The following is a 24,586-nucleotide window of genomic DNA, read 5'->3' on the forward strand; positions in this document are numbered from 1 at the left end:
CTAAGGCCTCCCTATTTGTAGCAGGAATTACAGGTAATTATACTTGAATTTTATTACTCTCAATGCAGGCGGAGCGATATGTGAAACGGCCAAGGCTTGTAAGTTCAACGTTGCGTGGAAAACAATATCGTTGTTTCGAATCCTACTCGGGGCATGGGTGTTCGTCAGTTGTCAATGTTATGTTCTGTGTTGTAACTGAAGATTCAGTGTCATACTGACCTCATTTTAGGGGACGGCTATAATATTTTTTTGTGTAGCTACTTTGAAGCTAAAAACCCTAAAATGTTATGTGTTAAACCTAAAGCGTTATGATAAATCTCAATAAGGATACAGGCCTACTACTCAGTCCTTCAAGGGTCAGCATGTGCTTCTTTGGCGGGTGTCCGCGGATAACACGAAGTGGGCAGTTGTGTGAGTGACGCATCTTACATCCAGCCAGTGGCGTATATAGCTGGTGTATGTTAGTATAATAATTATATTATTTTTTAATGTTAATAATTAGCTTTTCTATTTAATCATTCTCAACTGTACTAAAATATTTGCCTTTGAATAATAAATTATAAAAAGGCGAACATGCATATAAAGTAAATTTTAATAGAAAATTAAACATATATATGTAAATAAGTACATTGTACAAAATATTACACTTTTTCTTTCTACATGTATAGTGCGTTTATCAGTTTCATTTGTTGCTTTCACTGCTAGTGAAGCATGGGTGGAGGGATTGCAGTAAGTTGTGAATTAAAGTATTAACAATGTCGGAATTATTTCGTTCACTTTCTGCCTATAGGCCTATCTAATACAATGTGATTTGTGTATACAACATCTGTTTAATTTGGATATATTCATTGTATCGCATTGGCGGAGAAAGTGCAGTATCCCTGTGGAGTAACGGTTAGCATGTCTATGAAACGAGGGGGTAACGGTTCACACCCTGGTTGGAACAAGGTAGGTGGTTGGGGATTTCCCGAGCTTTCCCCTCAATCATTTGTAGCGGAACTGCTGACTAAGTTTCAGCTTTGGACTTCGGACTCATTTCGCCATCATGTACTCACATGTCATTGTCATCATTACTCTAGTCCGGGTTAAGTTCACTGTGCAGCGTGCTGTATTCGTACAAGAGCGCGAAAGCCACCGGCGTAGCTCAGTCGACTGATGCGCTTGCGTGTTAATCCGGAGTGCGCTCGGGCGTGGGTTCGATTTCCGCCTGGGCTGATTACCTGGTTGGGTTTTTTCCGAGGTTTTCCCCAACAGTAGCGCGAATGTCAGGTAATCTGTGGCGAATCCTCGGCATCATTTCACCAAATACCATCTCGCTTTCACTAGTCCCATCGACGCTAGAATAGTTGATACAGCGTCATTAAATAACCAACTAAACAAACAAAAGCGCGACTGTTCGGTGACAAATATCATTCGCAACAATTCCCCAGCTGTCGACGCACAAATGGAGCTGGCCTAGGAACAAGTGAGATTCCCTGCTCGAAACATGGATACGCAGCGGGTCTTAGTGTAGTCAGCCGGTATGGGTTGGGAATGCACCCAGTTCGAGGGTTAGCGCAATAGATCTTCTAGGTCGCAGTGTTGGGTCGTAGTGCCCCCTCTTGAAATTCAATTCAATATCTGGAGGATCGTGGCAGAACCCTACTTTGTCAATGAGATTCTAAGTTAATTATTCTATGCTTACAATTGTTGTGTTAATATTTAATTAAAATACACGCCACCTGGAATTCTGATTAAAATGCTGGTGTAACTGTGAATGCACCCAGATATTGTTAGGACTATTCTATAAAATATTCAACTTTTGGATCGGCACTCTCCTCCTTATGATATTTCAAATATCTGCGTAATATATACGAAAGTAAAGTAGACTAACAGTTTGTCGGATATAAGTTATGAAGCGATTAGGAACAGCTGCACTTTACGGGGATATTTAAAATTGTCAAATCTAGTTGATATACATTGTGAATCAGGACTAAACGCTAACATTTAAAGAGGCCCACCGCCGTGGAATAACGGTTAGCATACCTGACTGTGAAAGGAACGGGACCCTGTTTAAATCCTGGACGAGACAAACTATCTTGTTGAAATTTTTACGAGATTTTCCGTGAACCAAATACAGCGGAATTTCGGCGTTGGACCTCAGACTCATTTCGACATAATGTAGTCACATATCGTTCTAATCATTACCGTAGATCGGGTTACGTTCACGGTACAGGTGCTGTATTCGTACAAGAGCGCGACCGTCCGGAGACGAATATCATTCACAAGCATTCCTCGAACGCCACCTGGCGACGTATGGAGAGGGCTGGTTTAGAGACGTATCGGGTTGCCTGCTCGAAACCTGGATACGCAGAGAATCTCGGTGAAATTTTCATTTCCTACATCCTACAAGAAGACTCTGCATGTCAGCAAACATAACGTAAAATCCTTCCGCGCCCCGACAGTTGATTGGATCTATGTTCGTACAGGAAAACGAGGCATGCATCGATACATATGAAGCAATGACATGATGTGGCGTAAAAGATAATTGTTTTAAACTAACAACCAAACATAAAGTATATACATTAAAACTAAATGATATGTCAATCTTCATTAAACTGTGCTATTCACTTAACTTTAATCCTTGCTTTCTCCGTTTTTAATAAATGGCGCTTGGCCCACTATGGCTCTGAACCCTTGAATTACATTTCTCCTTAACAGACTTTATTAGTTTCCCAATTGTTTCATTTATTACATTTCATTCTCGTGCTTATAAAAGGAAATGTTCTATAAACACTTTGAAAATAAGTAACAGGCTGTGCTTTCAGAAAGAGAATTAATTAACGTCGCGTTCTAAACGCCATAAAGAGATTCTTTGTCCAGCAGCCAATAGAAAGACTTTGGACACCTGCATTTGTGGACATCCGAAGTATTCTTGTATGAAATGAAACATAGTCAGACATTGCGGACTGGTAATGCTCCCATTTCAAGGATTAGCACAATACATTTTCTAGGTCACAGTGCAAGATCGTAATGGACCCTCCTGAATTGCAAGTGATAGAAAAATGCTACTCCCTTGAAACCAAAATAAGTAAGGTAGACAGTATCAAAAAGGAGAAAATAAACCAACTGGAAGAAGAAGTCAAAAGGTTAAAAGAGGCAGAGGAACGCAGACAACGAAAATAAAAAATAAATAACATAATAATTAAAAGCAAAGAGCTTGTAAATGTAACAGAACCTGAATTAACAGAAAAAATCAAAGAGATCCTATAGAAGACACAGCGTAACGCAGAATTCACAAAGGCAACTTATATATTCCGAAACAAACTAGAAATGGGGTTTTTCTAGAGCCTGGAGAACAATATCACCGTCATGAGAAACAAAAGCAAGTTGAAAGGACAAGACTACTTCATCGATGACGATATGACGAAACACGAAAGAGAAATAGAAAGCGCGCTACGAAAAGGAGCAAGGGAAGAAAGAGAAAAAGGAAATAGCGCGAAGGTCAGATACTAAATGATAATGATAAACAACAATTGGGTAAACTGGGAGGATCTACCGGAACAACAAATCACATAACGAATTCAGATGTCACACAAAAGATAACCAGCAATCTCAAAACCGGACATGAATTCACAATAGCCACACTAAATGTGAGATCACTTAGAACTTGGGAACGAGAGGAAGAACTGAACTTTGCACTAAAAGACACTAAATACGACATACTAGGCCTGTGCGAAATCAGGAAATTGGGAGAGGCTATAATAGAAAAAGATAATGGAGACTTCTTCTGTTATATAGGCCAGATCAAAGGGCAAAACCTGCATTTAGGCCTATCTAGCATTTTTATTAATCTGTTGAAACACACGTGCGTAACACAGCTCTTCATGATCCTTAATTTCTTATCAGCTACATAACATAAGCTCATAAACTTCGTACCTTCTACCTTGTTTATGACACTGGATTACTATTAGTTCGTATTATAAACGGAACTAGTTAAATTGTGACTCATAAGCTACCAACATGCCTCAACTGTAGTGTAAGATGCGAAACATGTGGCATGTTGCATAATGACAATTGGAAAGGCTGTTCAAGTGGAACGTAACATTTTTTTTTAAACTTTCTTGTATCTTTTGGCAACTACGTTTTTGTAGATCACTTGTTTGTTTTACATTATTTACTGGCGTACAAATTTTCAAGAGGGATGTGTCAAATAAAACTATTCCCTTTTAAGAAGTTTATTCTCCGTAACATCTTCTTCCCTTATCAAATCTATTCGTCGTCAGATTTTACAACTTTGATACTATGGTCTTGTAAAACTTAACTTCTGTTTCTTTTAGAGTTTTCTATCTGATACTGGGTTACAGCAACATATTTGTTGCTTCTTTAAATAAGTATAAGTACTAATTTAGGAAAATGAAAACATTCACGAACGATAATAATTCTCTGGAGAGTCTGATTTTGATCCTATAAAACGTTTACGCTACAAATAAGTTGCCAGTTTCAGAAAATAAACTGTAATATTTCGATTTCTTGCATTTCAAGGTAAAGAAATAAATTCATATTTGCTCAGAAATAACAAAAAGAAATAGATGATTCAATTACGAGTATACGATATAGACATCTATAGAGAGATATTAACTACATATTATTCCAAGAGAGTAGATCTGTTCTAGGAATAAATTGCAGGATTACTCACAAGGGATGCTTTCGGACCTTCCGACGAAAATCGCCACGAAACATTCTGGGCTGAACAAGCATGTGGCCAAAGTAATTGGTGTCAAGTGTCGCATTTCACAATCATTTTCTACTCCTAAAACAAGGGGTACAAAGTAGGGTTTGCAACTGTAATGTTTGTAGTCATAGAGTGCCTAACATCATCTAACCGTGAAATGTGATACATGTAAATAACGAGATTACGTACAGCAGATAGATTTGTAAACTGTCATATAGGGGAGTTAGGCCTAAAATGACATACTTGGGTAAAATGACATACTATGTGTTTTGTGAAAACACTGTAAGCTGAGTTTGAATTTACAGCTCAATAGTGCACAGAAGCTGGAAACAGTGGTTACATCCAAATTTCAGCAAGCGAAGGTGCTTTTTGGTGAAGCAGGTGCAACTGAAGGAAAAAAGTGCAAGATGATATAATATTGTTGAGGTATGTTATGTATTTTTTGTCCTTTTAAGCTTCAGATATTGCTGAAATAATGTTCATGATTGAAAACATGAATATTTACCTCTATAGAAAGCATTACAATATCCAAATTCATAAAGAGGTTAGGTCGTACTAGCACTACTTATTCTTCTTCATTCCGGGTAAAATGACATACCACCTACTTGGCTAAAACGACATACTATGTCATTTTACCCAAGTGCATGTTTCTGACTGGAAATGAGAACCCATATATTACGGGCGATAGCGATTTGCAAAATTGGTGTCAAATTTGTTTACAATGGCTGATTAGTGATTACTTCTGTGAAATTACGTAATATATCATGGCATCTCTCTCATTGCTCGACTGAATTTTTCGTAAAGCTAAGTGATTTTAAAATAGGTGAGATGGGGATTTCTTTAAAATATATAAAACCTTAAAGTTTCTAAAATAAATATATTTTCAATATGTATATGCACTGAATTTTGTTACTCTGATTTATCCTCTTATGAATGAGCTAGGCTTTGCGAGTCTGAAGTTTACTTGCACCTACTTCACCAAAAAGCGCTTTTGTGGAAAACACTGTAAGATGAGTTTGGATTTACAGCTCTATAGTGCACAGAAGTTGGCAACAGTGATTACACGTCATGTTAGCCTTCCCTCGTCACTGCACCCACCGACTCCAGCCACTTGATGTCTCTTTCTTCGGGCCTTTGAAAACATATGATCAGACCGTTACAAAGTGGCTGAGGAACCATCCTGAATGGGTGATAGCACAGTTTCGAATTGCGGACTTATTTTCTGAAGTCTGTGGAAAAGCTGCAACCATCACCAATGCATTGGGTGGATTTTCTTCAACAAGAATTTGTCCACTCAATTCGGAGATATTTCCTGATCACTTATTTAGTCCTGCAGCAGCCACAATGCAGTCCCTACAGATGGGCCAAAAGGTGCAACACAGAAGAGCAGTTCAACAACAAGAAATGCAAAAGAACATATGATAGACCCATCACCAACAGCTGCTCCAGCAGCGGAAACGTCACAAACGAGGCCTTCACCTCATGTGACACAGCAAGAGATCTCCCCGATTCCCTCTGGCACTAAATCTGTGGCGAGAAGAAAGAGAACACATGAAGGGTCCCAAATCGAGCATCTCTTTTATTAACCAATTAAAATTAAAGGAAGCTGAAAGAAGAGCTGTAGAAGAAAGGTGTTCAGCAAACAGAGGAAAAACACAGCTTCAGTTTGATCTAAGCAATGGGGACCAAGATAAAGAGAGTGACTTCGATGGTGATGTTGAGAACGATGCACCTTGTCTGTACTGCAATGAATTTTACAGCCAATATAAACCAAAAGAAACATGGCTACAGTGCAAGAAATGTTTCTCATGGGCACACAATGAATGTGCAAGTGTATCTAAGAGAACAATTTTTTTTGTACTATGTAAAAATTAACTTAAGTTTGTCATTTTACCCTAGTAACTTGGGTAAAATGACATAGTTTGTCTATTTTCATATATACCTTTCAGTTAAAGATTATCAGTATTTTTCACTTTCTGTTGATCTTAATATATGTATTAATGTTGTAGTATTAGTTATGTATAATTGACGAAAACAAATTTGGTAAGAATACAAATTTTTTTCAAGATTTCCTTAAGGTATGTCATTTTAGGCCTAGTTCCCCTACGTATCTCATTCTACCTCATGGTAATGTGGTGTAAAAAGGCAGTGGTGCAAACAAAGATGAATCTCATACCACGAGAAAATAATGGCGGAACTGCAATCGCAGTCAGGAATGCTACATATGTCAAGACCAGCAAAAGTTATGTCCAACACATTACGGAACGGAAGTGGCATGTCCTGTGACACGTATCCAGACTCCTTCCAGGCATAGCGAAGCATAGGCTGGTACTGTGGTCCACTCAACTGGTTGTGTATCAAGGAATGCAACTTGAAAATGAAGCAGCTTGACGGCATTCCCCTCATCATGACGTATGTTCTCTTCAATGCGTCGCGCAAATAGTTTGTACTGACGAAAGAATTAGACGTCTAGAGGCTGACAGTACTTTGTGGTTTTAGGTGATATGATTTTTGTATGTAAATTTAAATCCCTGTGTCTGAAGGCTCTGGCCGATAAATCTGTGTCTGTTTGACCAGACCATCAATCCAGCAGCAGAAGCGATGCTCCCTTTAGTTCCGGTTGAAGTACTTTACGCATCCAGGACAGTACGAGAGCTGTTGACATCTTATCAAATTTACCACCAGCTTCCTGAAAACAGAGGTACAATTTCTTTCCGAGGCGTCCTAATATGGATATAAGGACCTGAATGGTGTAGGAGTGAGTAGTGGATGCAACGCTTTCAACAGTTGCTTCAGTTATCTTTTCCCCGGTCATTGATAGTGTCATATTTGAAGTAACTTCATAATCAAATCGACTTTGATCTGTATTCAACACCATGTCGGCATCGATTGCATTAGCAGAAACGTAGTCCGTAACTTCTCGCACAAACTCCAATACTCTGGTCCTTACGTCAGTATCAAGAGTAACATCCCGCCTAGTAATGAATCTTGTAATCTTGCGTGATTTTAGGCCTATTTTGTAGCGGCGTTTGAACTGGTGGAGGAAATAATTGCTGGCTTTAAATCTGGGAATGCCCATGAAAATAGCTGCTTCTTTCGCCCAAGTCTTTAAATGCCAGTAGTGAATTGCGTTTCCAACATTACGCGCATTCCTGAATTAGGTGTATATATGCTCTTGAATGAGAGCATGTTCGTTTTCTATCGTACCACCTCTCTCAAGAGCCTTTACTATTTGCCTCAATTTTGCCGGTGATGTCTTTAATTTTCGGGCAGTTGCTGCAACGCTTTTCTTTCCAATCTTGATACTGTCATAAATCCTTTTCATTGTTATTTTAGAGAACTGCTCGTGGATACTTCTCCATTTGAATTTAGGAGGTGATCGTTCATAAGAACTGGAACTGGTTGTCGTGTTATGAACTGGACTACCGTGCACATCGTTATCTTCAGATAAACTGTCCGATGTTCCATCACTATCACACCACAATGTCTGTCCTTCCGACATGTCCATGCCGCCACTGATATATTTCTCCAGGATGATAAACAACTCCCGTGCAATTCGCCTGTCGATGTATGTTGGATGCGTGTTGTCCGCTGGGTAATTCTGTGTCACCTCATTCAACAGTATCTGTACCACAGCGTGAGGGTTATAACTCATTTTGATAAACACACAATAGTATACATGTATTTCAACTACAATATTCTTTAACACACAAACAGGCCCATGCCCTGAATCGTACTACCTAGCCACTTATGGTTATACAAAACACACTTATTTATACAAGGCAGGAGACCTACCAGGCATACGGATTATCACAAAATGACATCATGTCTCTCGAGTACAGCGTGTTTCATAACTTATAACTGCAAACATTACAGTTGCGAACCCTACTTTTATATCCCTTGTTTTAGGAGTAGCAAATGATTGCGAAATGCCACACTTGACACCAATTACTTTGGCCACATGCTTGTTCAGACCAGAAAGTTTCGTGGCGATTTTCGTCGGAAGGTCCGAAAGCATCCCTTGTCAGAACTAACTTTAAGGGGAGATTGTACCGAGCCGGTACTCCTATCTCTGCTATGTTAAATTGGTGATTTCCAAGTGCACATTACTAAAGAACTATTGGAGATAGACTTCTGAATTTTTTTATGTTATTATCTATGATTCTATGAAAGCCAATACTCGTTTCATTTATGTTGAATTAATGTTATTTTTTTAACTTTAAAATTCTGTATGAAATTTTCAACAGAAAATTTATCGCAATGAGAAAATTTTGAAACTATACACAAAAATGTTTGCTTACGAAAGGAAGAGCTCTGTCTAGGGAAAAGGCATACAAGAATTTCAGGTTCCTATCTGTAGTAGTTTCTTAATAAAGTGCACTTACGTATTGAAAACATTAAAAATGAGGAAATTGTATTGCTCATCCGAAGCACAGATTTAAATGGTTAATGGAACGATAGGTAACATTCTGTTAAGTAACACTCTATAATTTTGTGACCCCACTAGCTTTAAGGTTTCGTTTCCTAATAACAGAATTTCTTACACCCAACATCAATGTTGTTGTTATGGAGTCACAGGCGCAGCTTTGTCGGCTAAGGCTCTTGCCTGCCGATCCGGAGTTGTGTTCGGGCGCGGGTTCGATTTCTGATTGGGCTGATTACCAGGTTGAGTTTTTTCCGAGGTTTTCCGAACCATAAGGCAAATGTCAGGTAATCTATTGCGAATCCTCGGCCTCATCTCGCCAAATATCATCTTACTATCACCAAATTCATCAACGCTAAATAGCCTCGTAGTTGATACAGCGTCTTTAAATAACCAAGTAAAAAAATCATTTTTTTTTCATTGTATAATGTTGCACTTTCAACATCATTCACTATAACATATATCATCAATGCATGAAACAACGTAAATTAATACACCGATAACATTTTTCCCCCAAAAATGCTATTGTATTTCTATGACGGTTTCTTGTAATTCGTTTTAAATAACTTAATTTCTAATTTTTATTTCTGAAGAACGAAATTGACTAACGGATTTCAATTCGTGGCATTACTGTCTTTTTTTCCTCTATTTTTTAACGCACGTTTAAATATGAAAGTTAATGTTGACTTGTTTATAATAAATTGTGGATCGTCTAAGAAATACTTTTTGACTAGCCTATTTCTTTTCTAAATTTTCTTGAAAAAAAAAATAATAATTCTCTTAATACCATTAGTTTCATTATTTTTCCATCAAAGATGTTAATATCACCACATAATATGCTAGTGTCTATTGGGTTTGAAGCCGGATGTAATGACGAGCACGGCAATCGTTATATCACAGAGGACACTCAGCTTTGTTAGTAAATAAATGGAGTGCTGGAAAATTGGGTTCTCAAATGTTGAGAAGACCTAGACAAAGCCAAAAATAATATTTATAAGACTATGGGTCATAAAGGTGTTTTTATGGTGCTAATGGCCAACAAAGTTCAGTTTTAGCACAATACGGTCCATCGCAGTCTCCACAAGAATGGCATAAATTAGCCTTTTCCCGTGGCTAAACACAAAAATATGCAGTGATGAGGAGTTACTCGTCGAAGTATATCAGATTACAGATCCTCGCAGCCACATGTATCGCTAATAAACTGAAATACTTCGCGATGAAAGGATACGTTTTTGTGGTGTGTTTTGTGATCTTATTCGCGATCTTGTGCTATCCGACGGATGGTGTACGGCAGTGGCTGCCAGACATCACGAAAAGAGTCCAGAAATGCAACCCGCACACCACTATCACAGCGAGAGAGATGGAGTAGGTATCTCTTCAGATACTCCAGTGAATGACAGTAAAGAGATGGACTGTGACCGGAAAATAAAAACCATATTATACTTACTAGCTACATACACTTTATCCGTGTTAACGTTTTACCCTCCTTATAAGTTTTGTACTGTTTAATGAAAGAAAATACATTTTCTTATTCACGGTGAAAGAGAACACGTACTTCGCGCCGGCAAACTTTCGAAATTATAAAAACGTACTAGGTTGATCATGAAATTAGAAATTACACAACATTAGTCGAAAAAACGCCAAAGCATTTGAAGGGTGCACGGAAGAAACAAGCGACCGGTAAGTCACTTTTTGTTTATTGTTTTTTAGTCTAATCTGCTAGCTCATAAAATTGAACTATCTTCTAGTAAAACAGAATGGCAAAAAGCTCGCATTGTAACATGGTAACCTAAACTAAATGAGATGTAAACTAATGTCACTTTTGTTAATTTTGGTTTTTAGTCTGATCTGCTAGCTCATAAAATTGAATGGCAAAAAGCTTGCATTGTAATACGGTAACTTAAACTAAATGTGATGTAAACTAATGCCACTTTTGTTAATTTTTATTTTTTAGTCTCATCTGCTAGCTCATAAAATTGAACTATCTTCTAGTAAAACAGAATGGCAAAGAGTTGAATGGCAAGATTTAAAATGGATTTATTTTTTAGTCTCACCTGCTAACTCATAACATTGAACTATCTTCTAGTAAAACAGAATGGCAAAAAGCTTGCATTGTAACACGGTAACTTAAACTAAATGAGAAGTAAACTAATGTAACTTTTGTTAATTTTTATTTTTTAGTCTCATCTGCTAGCTCATAAAATTGAACTATCTTCTAGTAAAACAGAATGGCAAAAAGCTTGTATTGTAACACGGTAACTTAAACTAAATGAGATGCAAACTAATGTCACTTTTGTTAATTTTTGTTTTTTAGTCTCATTTGCTAGCTCATAAAATTGAACTATCTTCTAGTAAAACAGAATGGCAAAAAGCTTGCATTGTAACATGGCAACTTAAACTAAATGAGATGTAAACTAATGTCACTTTTGTTAATTTTTGTTTTTTAGTCTCATCTGCTAGCTCATAAAATTGAACTATTTTCTAGGTAAAACAGAATAGCAAAAACTTTGTTTTTTAGTCTCATCTGCTAGCTCATAAAATTGAACTATCTTCCAGTAAATCAGAATGGCAAAATGTTGAATGGCAAGATTCAAAATGAATTTGTTTTTTAGTCTCATCTGCTAACTCATAAAATTGAACTATCTTCTAGTAAAACAGAATGGCAAAAAGCTTGCATTGTAACACGGTAACTTAAACTAAATGAGAAGTAAACTAATGTAACTTTTGTTAATTTTTATTTATTAGTCTCATCTGCTAGCTCATAAAATTGAACTATCTTCTAGTAAAACAGAATGGCAAAAAGCTTGCATTGTAACATGGTAACTTAAACTAAATGAGATGTAAACTAATGTCACTTTTGTTAATTTTTATTTTTTAGTCTCATCTGCTAGCTCATAAAATTGAACTATTTTCTAGGTAAAACAGAATAGCAAAAACTTTGTTTTTTAGTCTCATCTGCTAGCTCATAAAATTGAACTATCTTCCAGTAAAACAGAATGGCAAAACGGTGAATGGCAAGATTCAAAATGAATTTGTTTTTTAGTCTCATCTGCTAACTCATAAAATTGAACTATCTTCTAGTAAAACAGAATGGCAAAAAGCTTGCATTGTAACACGGTAACTTAAACTAAATGAGAAGTAAACTAATGTAACTTTTGTTAATTTTTATTTATTAGTCTCATCTGCTAGCTCATAAAATTGAACTATCTTCTAGTAAAACAGAATGGCAAAAAGCTTGCATTGTAACATGGTAACTTAAACTAAATGAGATGTAAACTAATGTCACTTTTGTTAATTTTTATTTTTTAGTCTCATCTGCTAGCTCATAAAATTGAACTATTTTCTAGGTAAAACAGAATAGCAAAAACTTTGTTTTTTAGTCTCATCTGCTAGCTCATAAAATTGAACTATCTTCCAGTAAAACAGAATGGCAAAACGTTGAATGGCAAGATTCAAAATGAATTTGTTTTTTAGTCTCATCTGCTAACTCATAAAATTGAACTATCTTCTAGTAAAACAGAATGGCAAAAAGCTTGCATTGTAACACGGTAACTTAAACTAAATGAGAAGTAAACTAATGTAACTTTTGTTAATTTTTATTTATTAGTCTCATCTGCTAGCTCATAAAATTGAACTATCTTCTAGTAAAACAGAATGGCAAAAAGCTTGCATTGTAACATGGTAACTGAAACTAAATGAGATGTAAACTAATGTCACTTTTGTTAATTTTTATTTTTTAGTCTCATCTGCTAGCTCATAAAATTGAACTATTTTCTAGGTAAAACAGAATAGCAAAAACTTTGTTTTTTAGTCTCATCTGCTAGCTCATAAAATTGAACTATCTTCCAGTAAAACAGAATGGCAAAACGTTGAATGGCAAGATTCAAAATGAATTTGTTTTTTAGTCTCATCTGCTAACTCATAAAATTCAACTATCTTCTAGTAAAACAGAATGGCAAAAAGCTTGCATTGTAACACGGTAACTTAAACTAAATGAGAAGTAAACTAATGTAACTTTTGTTAATTTTTATTTATTAGTCTCATCTGCTAGCTCATAAAATTGAACTATCTTCTAGTAAAACAGAATGGCAAAACGCTTGTATTGTAACACGGTAACTTAAACTAAATGAGATGTAAACTAATGCCACTTTTGTTAATTTTTGTTTTTTAGTCTCATCTGCTAGCTCATAAAATTGAACTATCTTCTAGTAAAACAGAATGGCAAAAAGCTTGCATTGTAACATGGTAACTTAAACTAAATGAGATGTAAACTAATGTCTTACCAGTGTGTTAAAGTTAAGAAATACTCCTTTGTAAAATCTAAGAAAAGTGAGTTAGCATGTTGTTTCCGTGGATCCTTCATTTTACCTTAAGACAGAGAAGTCGATCTTTTTATCGTTTGTCAAAATTAAACGTGAATGAGAAATTGTCGACGAATTTTACCTGGAACCTTCTACCAAAGACACAATTTTTTTACGTGCCGCCAATCTAAGAGATGTTACTTTCCATCAGGAGGAATCCATGCCAACAATTGTATCGGCTTTAGCCGGTTTGAACCCACAAAGTTCGGAACCAACGGCTAGAGTGTTAAGCACTAGAACACCACGTGTGTGTATCTGTAATATAAATAAACCTACCTATATATGTATAAATATTTTATATATTATAGATAAGTGAATGAATGAGGTCAATGCTGTTATTCAACATTGTAATGCACTGCTGCCAAATAAATAATAAACTAGAACACCGGAATGACTCTCAGCTACAGTGGAACATTAATTCGAAGGAGGAGAAAGCGTACGCAGAGGTTTGGGAGACACATGACACAAAACACGAACAGAAATTACTTCGGATATCGAGAAAACATTTAACAGCACTGTTGTGCTTGGCAGCCAACTCTCGGCACTGAAAAACAAGTAATTAATGGCCACAGCCCCGAAGAACGTTGTCATTATTTTTGCTTTACTTTGCCATAAGCGCGCAACGCATTAGGAAGCCCTGCGAATAACGGCGGGATTACACTTCCCACCCTTGTTATTTGTTTTATTTAATCCGAAAAGCCTACATTTGCTTCACAACCTGGGCCGTTTATTAGTTGTTTTCCGGAATTCAGATTGGAGGGCTTAAGCATTTAGCACTTTTTTAGGTTTAGCATCTAAACAAAAAATAGTCACAAAATCAAGTATTACTTGACGAACGCCATAGATAAGGAAGCTTAATATTATCGTAGGTAACAATAAGTTTTTTTTTTTAATTTTTCGATAAATTCACAAGTGCTAAGTGTGATTGAAATTAACCAAAGGAAATGAAAGGTCCTCGTGATGGTTACTAAGACAATTTTCCGAGGAAAATAATAAATAAGTACGTAATTAATAAAATAAAGGTTTATAATAAACATATTGTTTCCTCACATTGTATTGCACTTCGTTTTAATTCATAGAGAAGAAATAAGACAGACTTACTATTAATTTATTTACAAATGCGAAAGAAGCCATCCAGTTTCAACTACTCATAATTATAATTTATAAACGGAATAATATAAATATCATCTTTATTATAAGCACAATAAATTTTAACATATGGAAATTTAATTAAATGTACAATTTTATTACGGAATTGACATTAAGTATAAGTAAATTTATTGGATATATTTGAAGTTGAGGAAATTGATGTTGATTATTTTCCGGTTTATTGATAATTAATGGCGGTCCTTACTCATATAAAGCGGAAATAATTGCAAATTGTTAGAGACAAGACAAAATGTGACAATATTATATCGACAATATTGAAGCGATAGATGGCTATGATCGGTCGAAATTCAAAGGATTCTTAAACTTCATTGGTGAATTGGCATATGAGCGAAACAGTTTTGTTATAAAAACTGACATTTTCTTCCTCTACTTCCGTTCTCCTTCTCTTTTCTTTCGAAGAAGCGAACAAAATGCATATACCGCAGTCTGAGTCTTATTCTTCTGTGAATGACACTTATCGAACAGTGGCCATCTTGTACGTATACAGCAAACTGCGCTATTAACTTAACCTGGGCTAAGGCAATGATGATGATGATGATGATGACGATGATATATGAAGAAATGATGTCGAAATGAGTACGAGATCCAGCGCAGAGAATTACTAAACAATACCGTTTCAATTAATTCAGGGAAAACCACGGAAAATACCCCAATCAAATAACTTGTCACAACCAAGATATATTTGACAGTCAGACATTAATTCACAGCTGTGTACCATATCATTTTTATGTGTTTTTCGATCCCTGTTTCTTTTCCTTATGTCTGTAAGTTTCCTTCTCTTTATCACTTTTTATTAGCTTTTTTTTTCCTTCTCTCCATTTATGTTATTAACGTCTTCGTATTTTGTTATAGTAGACCTATTTTTTGAAATTATTACCTTGTATTTTTCCTACTTCATCCCCCTCAGAAAAAAATTACATCTTCCTTTTCTTCTCCTTCTATTTCTAAGTTACTTTCTATTTCATCACCTGCGCTTCACTCTTTTCCTCTCCTTTTTATCATCGTCTTTCTTCCTCTTACGCCGTTTCCTTTTTTCTCATTTTGTCTTTTCGTTTCAACGTATGTCCTCTTCAATTTCTTCTCTTTCTTTATAACACATTTACCAATACTATTTTTTCCCCTAAAACTGTACTGTTTCATCCGTTGCAGCTCTATGAACACGCCAGGTAAAAGCCAATATAAAATTTTAGGTATTTGGGTGAAGAGAGAAAGAGAACTGGTGTGAACGAGAGTAGCTGGTGTTAATAAATGCTGCCATAGAATCACTTACGTTTGTTCACATATTATTATCTTACTTGGCACTTGGTCAGTAATTGAGACTCGTTCAGACATAGTTTCTTGTAAATAGTTCTCTTAATCTACTTCAAAATATTTCAATATCCGGTAATTTCATCACTATAGGATTTTGTTATTCTGACGGCCTTATCTCTACCAGGTTAAATAAATAAATACTAAATACTAATTATCTAGACTCCCGCACACATTAATTTGTTCTTTACGACAGTTATTTTAATGACCCCAACGAATAGGATATATTTGAAGGGTTCAGAACTATAGTGGGCCAAGCGCCATTTACTAAAACCGTAGAAAATAAGGGTTAAAATGACGTTAGTATCATAATTCAATAGAAATATATAGCAAGTAATATAAAGTATGCACTTAAAACTAAATGATATGTCAATCTTCATTAAACTATAGTATTCACTTAACTTTAGTCTTTGTTTTCTCCGTTTTTAATAAATGGCGCTTGGCCCACTATGCCTCTGAACCCTTCATTTCTCACTGCTCTTTAATGTCCATTATGAAGAAGAAGGTAGAACCAATCTTCGAAACGTGAAATCTTGTCTATCACGAGCGATGGGAGAAGTCTTGAATTTAATGACTTTATTTGTTTAAAATATTAACTTTGTCCTTTACTTTGGCTACGGTGGTAAGATTTCCAGCTACAATTACAAATTCAGCTGACCCAAATTCGATTCCTTATAAGGAAGTGGGAATTGTTATCTTTGTATCGAAACTGATTGGTGTTCGTTTTGTATCTGAGCTGTGTTGTCGTAACTGGCGATTCTAACCCATGACTCAGAAGTACCACTACTATTGAATATAATATTACTGATTCACAATTAATTCTCAAAAAGAGAAGACAGGAATACTAACAGATCCAATTGACATAGGATTAAGAAGATAATGTTATTAAATTCTCATTATTTATCTCACTGTCTTAAGCTTTTACAGAATGTATTTGAAAAGAAATTTTATTGTTATTTCATAATTTTATGCAACGAAAAGTTAAATTGTGACAAAACATAATTCAGCTTACACATCTGGCACCATAAACTGTCAGATACATGTCGAAAGGTACTCTCGTGTTAATTGGTTAGAGAATTGGCTATTACGAGTAAGTACATGAGTCAACATACTCACCTACATGCTTTGCTATTTGAAGCCATCAACCAATACACTGTAATTTTTTTGTTTTTAACGTGAACAATTTATGCTTAAGTGACAAATTATTAAAATCTTAACGAAAATTTCAACATCTAACGTCAGCAATGGTAATGAGTTTGTGACACTCTTCTGACGTCAGTTGCTTAGCAAGGCCCATTCACATGAAATACAGTAAGTTTATTCAATTATAAATGTAGCCTACAGGTATATGGTGCCAGTATATATTCATTAAAGAAACTTAGAAAAATAATTATTAATATAGGCTATACATATATCAATTGCCAATATGCTTATTCAATCAGGACTAGCGAGGCCTCAATTCAAAATCGTTATTTAATAAAAAACTAATTCCTTAAGGGGAAGGACCTACAGGAAATCTGTTTTCTCATATTATTTTAAGTAGAGGCTCTATTTCCCTAACACATTTTCATTCTTTAATGTAGCGTTTTTTTTATGTATATGTTATTATTAAATAAATCTAAATCTAAATATCAATGTATGAAGCCTTTTAAATACAACATTTATACTTTTATCCCTTATGGTATAGTCACAGACATAAAAAAAGCAAAAATGCAGTATTATAAAGAAAATAATATATCTACTCTCAAGACTACCACAAAATCACAAATCTTGTTTTAAATTAAAGCTAAAAGACTGCTAATCAATTCTATTTGATGATTTTTAGACATTTTTATTTTTATTTTGCATTTTTATGAACAGAAAGAAAAATTCACGTCTATTTTTAATTTCTTTAATTTGAAATTTGACAATTTCCTCTTACAGAATTATTCATGTATAATGTGAGAATATGCTCTGAAAATTTTATTCTGTTATCTCATTCATTCACTTATTTTATTCCATAGATCTTACATGAGCAATGAAGCTTTAAGATGTGGAACATGTCAACATTTTACAATATTACAATTACAATTTTTACAAATTTTTATAGTTTTACAATTTAGTAATTTTCTACAATTTTTACAATTTTGTACAATTTTTTACATTTTTTTTTTTTTTACATTTTGGCGAGATGTAGTGAGATGAGATGAGGTCCGAGGATTCGCCAAAATATTACCCGGCATTTGCCTTTTCGGTGGGGGAAACCTCGGAAAAACCCAACCAGGTAATCAAATCAAAGGGGGTAATCAAATCAAAGGGGTTGATGCCAAGGACTCGCCATAGACCATCAGGCTTCAGTCCCACGGCTGGGGAAAACCTCCGAAGAAACCAAAGTCCAAAGGGGGATCCAACCCAAGCCCGAACGCAGCTCCGGATCAGCAGCCCAGCGAGTCTGCCGACTGAGCTACATCGATGGCTCTACTAAAAGTATACAATACATAGCCAATCAGATTATTAAATTTACAAACGCAAACGATCATTCATAAGTTGAGCTATATGTATAATACAAAACAATTTAATTAAATTTAAGGCATAAACAATTCAACCAGTTGTGATATACAGAAATTGATAATACATATCATGCAAACTACTTCAAATTACAAACACAAACAATTTATCAGTAGAGCTATATAGATTACTATTCAATTTAAAGCATATACAATTCATCGGCCAAAACTATACAAATATATACAATACAAAGTAGCATACTTTCATTAAGCTATACAAATTTGTGCAATTAATATCAAGTAGATTAATTCAATTTATAATCATAAACATTTCATCAGTTGAGCTATACATATTACCATTCAATTTACAGTAGGTCTATATACAATTCATCAGTAGAGCTACACAGACTAGTAATCATTTTAAGAACATATACAATTCATCAGCCAAACTATACAAACATATACAATCAAATTAGTTTAATTTACAAACTTATTTTCGTTAAGCTATACAATTCATATGAAGTAGATTAATTCAATTTATAAGCTTAAACAATTCATCAGTTGACCTATACAGTATACTATTCAATTTACAGTACATACAATTAATCAGTTATGCTAAACAAAAAATACAATACATAGTAAACAGATTAAGTCAATATAAAAACATATTTTAGTTGAGCTATATAAAATTGTACATGTCATTTAAGTAGAATAATTCAATTCACAAGCATAAACAATTCATCAATTGTGTAGAAGGTATGAGTATGTAGAAATTTGGTTAATTCTTTTCTGAACCTTTTCTCGTTGTTCTTCAAGTCTTTAAGATAATTAGGCAGTGCATTGAAGACTGTTATACATGAATAGCGAACTCCTTTTTTAAAACAGCTTAGACTAACAGAGGGTAGATGAAGATCTGATTTATGTCTTGTATTAAAATGATGAATGTCTTGATTAGTACTGAATTTATCTTGGTTCTTAATATACAGCATCATTAGGGAAAGAATGTATTCACAAGGTAAAGTCAAGATTTCTAAGTTTCGGAAAATATTTTTACATGAGGTCCTTTTATGCACACCGGCCATTATTCTTATAGCTTTCTTTTGTAAAACAAAAACGTGTTTAGCTTCAGACGAGTTACCCCAGAATATTAATCCATATTTCATTACAGAGTGAAAATATGCAAAGTATGACATTTTAAGTAAGTTAATATCACCAATAGTAGATAAGGATCTTAATGCATAACAGGCAGAGCTCAATTTACGAGTAATACATTCTATATGCGTTTTCCAGTTCAAGTGATTATCCAATTCTAAACCAAGAAACTTTGTGCTTAATATATATATATTTTTTTTGTTGTATCCGGCGTGGCTTAGTGGATAAAGCATCAGCACGTAGAGCTGAAAACCCGGGTTCAAATCCCGGCGCCGGAGAGAATTTTTCTCCGTTCCATTACTCTTTCATCATTTGTGCTTATAGATTCTTTTAATCGAATACTGTAGGAAACCTGAGCACTATTGTGTGTACTAAATTTGACTGCACTGGTTTTATCAACATTAAGTGCTAGTTTATTTGCATGGAACCATTCATTCATTAGATTCAGCACTGTATTAGAAGTGTTTATAAAATGATCGTATTGTTTGCTTGAAATAATTACACTTGTATCATCTGTCCATTATTGTCTGAGATATTACATATTAAATGTTGAAAAATGTAAAATACACAAACTCCAGATATTCAAGGGAGAAGTTTGAGCACAGAATAAAGGGACTGGAGCGCAGCGGTTATTTAAAAATGACATAAAAGCAATTATTTTCTTCCTAACGACCTTCAAATTTCGCTCAAATGAAGTCAATACTACGAAATAGAGACCTATTATTTAGTCCTGACAGCTCAGCGACTCGAAAGAGGGGAAGTAATAGGAGTAATGGGGAGGGTTCCGGAGTATAAATAGGTGCGAGCGGTCGGTAAAGGAATGCAGTACAGCTTAACTGTACTGGAAACACAACGCTATACCACATGCGTGACATCCCATCGCTCCGATTGCAGGCGACAGACTAACCTGAACATCCCTTGGCGTAACTTAATGGACTCGCCTGACCCAGGCACACATTTCCAGCGACTGTCAGAACTAAATAATCGTTCTGTATTTTAGGCTAAAAATAAAATAAAATGTTAATTTTGACACATATTTGGTCATTCCTTTACGTCCTTCCCCTTAAAAATCTAAATGTCAAATATAAACCAATCGAGAACGTAAGCACTTCACGCAATTACAGAACTCCTATGAATCCCATGCTACATTTTTTATGGTGCAATTGATTAGCTATGTAATTGCGAATATGACGTGACAAACTCAGCGGCTATCAGACGCTAGTTTGCAGAGTTCGGTGTAACTTTCTTCCCTCATTTTTTATCACAAGTAACGGTAATGCTAGTAGTTAAGTTGTCAACTGAGTGTTAATCTCTCTATCGACAATATAAGTGGTATGACATGGTTGTTACGTCTCTGTTGCAGCGGGAATATCCTCCTTCACGTATGGCAATGTAGTCGGCTGGATGTCCCCAACGCTGCCACTCCTTCAGTCAACGGAGCCAGCTGTAGGAGAGACTGCCATCACCCCCGACCAGGCGTCGTGGCTCGGCTCCCTGTTATTTCTGGGAGCCCTCGTCGCATCTCCGATCTTCGGCTACATCTGCGAAAACTATGGGCGTAAGGCAGGAGGATACATTTCGAGCATACCTCTCCTCTTGAGCTGGATTCTCATCATCTTTGGCAACAACTTCACCTACCTCTACATCGCCCGTTTTCTGGCAGGGTTGTCAGTTGGTGGAATAATAGTATTCTTCCCTATGTACTGCAGTGAGATAGCTGAAGATAGCAATAGAGGAATTCTTGGATCATTTCTAGCATTGTTCTGTAATACTGGTACTCTTGTGACGTATGTGATTGGACCATTTGTCTCTTATACACTCTTGGGAAGCTTATCTCTATTGGTACCACTTATATTTATATTTGGCTTCTACTGGCTGCCAGAGACTCCTGTCTTTCTAGTTTCAAAAGGAAGAATAAAAGAAGCTGAGAATTCTTTGTTGTGGTTGCGAGGAAGAAATGAAGATATTGTTGCTGAAGAACTGAGTAATATTCATGACTTGATAACAAGTCAGACTACGTCTCAATCCAAACGAAAAGTACTTCAAAATCTCTGGACTAGAAGGAATTCGAAGGCGTTTCTTATTAGTATTATCCTCTGTGTGTGTAATCAATGCACTGGAATATTCGTCGTGCTGAATTACTGTATCGAGATCCTAGAGATGTCTGGAAGCTCTCTCTCGCCAAGTATTGCATCAATGTACGCAGCTGCGGTACAGCTAGTAGGATCTCTCTTGGCATCATCTTTCATCGATCATCTTGGAAGAAAGACTTTACTAATTGCCGGACAGATATTGGTAATTATCTGTATGGGAGCGTTGGGAACTTACTTTCACTTACAACAACTAGGCGAAGATTTGGATAATGTGAGTTTCATTCCCGTCTCTTGCCTCTCTGTCTACTTAGCTGCTGTCTCAATGGGTTTGGCACCAGTAACGTTTGTTATCATTTGTGAAGTATTTCACCCGGACTTCAGAGGAATTATTATGATGATGGCTACCTCTCTAATTTGGGCATTAGCTTTCATTATTACGAAAATTTACCCATTTTTCGTAGATCACATAGGGCTCCACGGGTGTTTCTGGGGATTCTCCGTTGTTTCTGCAGTGTGTCTATTATTTACAGTGTTTATGATTCCAGAGACAAAGAACAGAAGCTTAGAATCAATCTTACGAGAGCTTCATGGTGAGAAAATACAGTTTTATTCTCAGACGAATGAGAATAATAAAACTCAATTGTAATACAAATTATTGTATAACTTCATGTATACCATAATCACACTGGTGATTAACCAAATACAGAGTAGTGTTAGTCTAGTAGTGTCGGGGCCGTCAGATTCCATCCCATACCTGCACAATACCTCATGCTGCAATCGGGAAAAGGAATCCAATGTCGCTGCTAATGTAGCGGACAATGTAATCATTTTGTTACCGAAAGCATAAATTAATATTTAAAACTGACAATAATGAGCACTAATCTGTAATACAAGAATTACTGAAAATTATGTCCCTCAGCAACGACACATTCTCGAAATCTGCATAGGAAATTCCCATTAACTTGTATAAGTTCCTCAGATCTGATCAAATCAATTTTTCGACTGATATTTTCCTTTAGTTTCTCTATTGAGTGATGGTTATTTTTATACATTTTATCTTTTAAGTTCTCCCACAAATGAAACCACACGGAGAGATTGAGGCTACGAGTGACCACAACCCAGTGCTGATAAGTCTAGTCTAAAAATGTGTAAAATAAGGTATATTGATTCGTAAGCAGTGTGTGTAGTAGTAGACTGCTGATGAAAGAATAATTACTGGCATTCAATGTCAGTTAGTTTTTCGAAAGAAAAGGTCTTCATATTACTTCTTGACATAGTGCAGAATTGTTAGTACCTTCTTAAAAAACAGGCCCCATCATCACACATCAATATTTTCTTTATGCACAAGCCGAGGTTTTCTACGCTTCAGTATTAGTTGTTTTGTAAAGAGACGTGGCCATGTAAATGGAACCGTGCTTCAATCTCCAAGCAGCAATTATAAAATCGATCTCTACTGGTGTGATTTCGTGCTAGCAATTCGTGGACTACCGTACTTTCCTAGAGTATTAATTTAAGCAGTTTAGCAGCAATTCTTACTATTTCCTGAGCACGGGAAGACTTTATTTTGGGGGTATGTTACACTCTATTTTTTTTTTTCAGTAAAACTCTGTGTTTGATAACAGGTTTCTGTCATTAAGCGACCCTGTTTGTCGTAATTTTTTACTAGTTGAACGAAGCGTTTCCCTACTTGTAACAGGTTTTACAGGATGTTTTCTTACCAATCGCCTTACACTGTTCTGCACGAGTTAGTTTTTACATGGGTATCATACATAAAAGCTCTTTATTTCAGACTATACTTATATCGTAGCATAACAAACAATGGACAATGAAATTTACGCACAATTATCACAATTTTAACACAGAACTGAGTAACATGTTAACTCACTAGCAAATTAAAAAAGCAAACTGATTGACATGACTCAGAGCCTCTCGGTGTCCATTTCACTCCGCGAATACGCTTAAACTCTCACAGCATTAAACACCCTCTGACGGCCCCGAAAGTTACTAACTGCTCGTTGAAGCCATCACTTGGAAGAAAAGTGTTGAGTGTAGTACAATTTAAGGGAATATTAACTTTAAGAAATTGTAATAATTACTGTAACCCTGAAAGTAATATTATGGTACAAAGTGACAATACACTGTGTAAATGCAACATGTTATGTCTTATTGAATATATTAAAAGTAAAGTTTATTTATGGAAAATGAAATAAATATTTGCATGAAAATTAATGTGATTTCTCTCATTTAAGTTTCAGAGACATAAGATTTAACAAAACTAAAGAAGATTGAGGATACAGTATTTTAAATAAACGTGTTAAGAAATTTTGGTCATAAAATATTATATTATTAAAGAAAAAATAATTAGAAAAAATTGTGACACCTATTACCCTCTCTGAAAAGTAATTTCCTACACGTTTAATACACTAGTCATTTCTCTTTTGACTTTCATGGCAGAGGGTGTTTTTTCATATGCATTTTAGGTACAGCATTGGAGCACGTTTCTAAAAGCAGGTACAGACCGATTATTTAGTCCTGACAGCTCAGCGACGCGAAAGAGGGGAAGTAATAGGAGTAGTGGGGAGAGCTCCGGAGTAGAGATAAGGGCGAGCGGCTAGTAAAGGAATGCAGTACAGCTTAACTGTACTGGAAACATACCGCTCTACCGCTCCGAAGGCAAACGAGTGACTAACCCAAACACCCCTTGGCGTAACTAAATGGACTCGGCTGACCCAAGCGCACATCTCCGGCGACTGTCAGGACTAAGTAATCGTACTATACCTACACAAGCATTTGTCACTACATTGTGCTTTTTATAGATAGCATGGTATCGAGTATGTGATTCGACAAAATTGCAATTCAAGTACTTCTTCGATTCTTTT

At 35.7% G+C, this 24,586-nt stretch overlaps 1 protein-coding gene across 1 annotated transcript in view; it reads left to right on the forward strand.

The window, feature by feature from the left end:
* Positions 1-23,941, forward strand: part of LOC138705128 (facilitated trehalose transporter Tret1-like) — a 24,075-nt gene extending 134 nt beyond the window's left edge. The window contains exons 1-2 of the mRNA XM_069833778.1: positions 1-33; positions 20,978-23,941. The exon at positions 1-33 is cut by the window's left edge and continues 134 nt beyond it. Of these exons, the coding sequence (XP_069689879.1) occupies positions 1-33; positions 20,978-22,353 (1,409 nt within the window). The 3' untranslated portion in view covers positions 22,354-23,941. The remainder of the gene's footprint in view (positions 34-20,977) is intronic.
* Positions 23,942-24,586: the final 645 nt, after the last annotated feature.

Source organism: Periplaneta americana, chromosome 8 (genome assembly GCF_040183065.1).
Source record: "Periplaneta americana isolate PAMFEO1 chromosome 8, P.americana_PAMFEO1_priV1, whole genome shotgun sequence".
NCBI lineage: Eukaryota > Metazoa > Arthropoda > Insecta > Blattodea > Blattidae > Periplaneta > Periplaneta americana.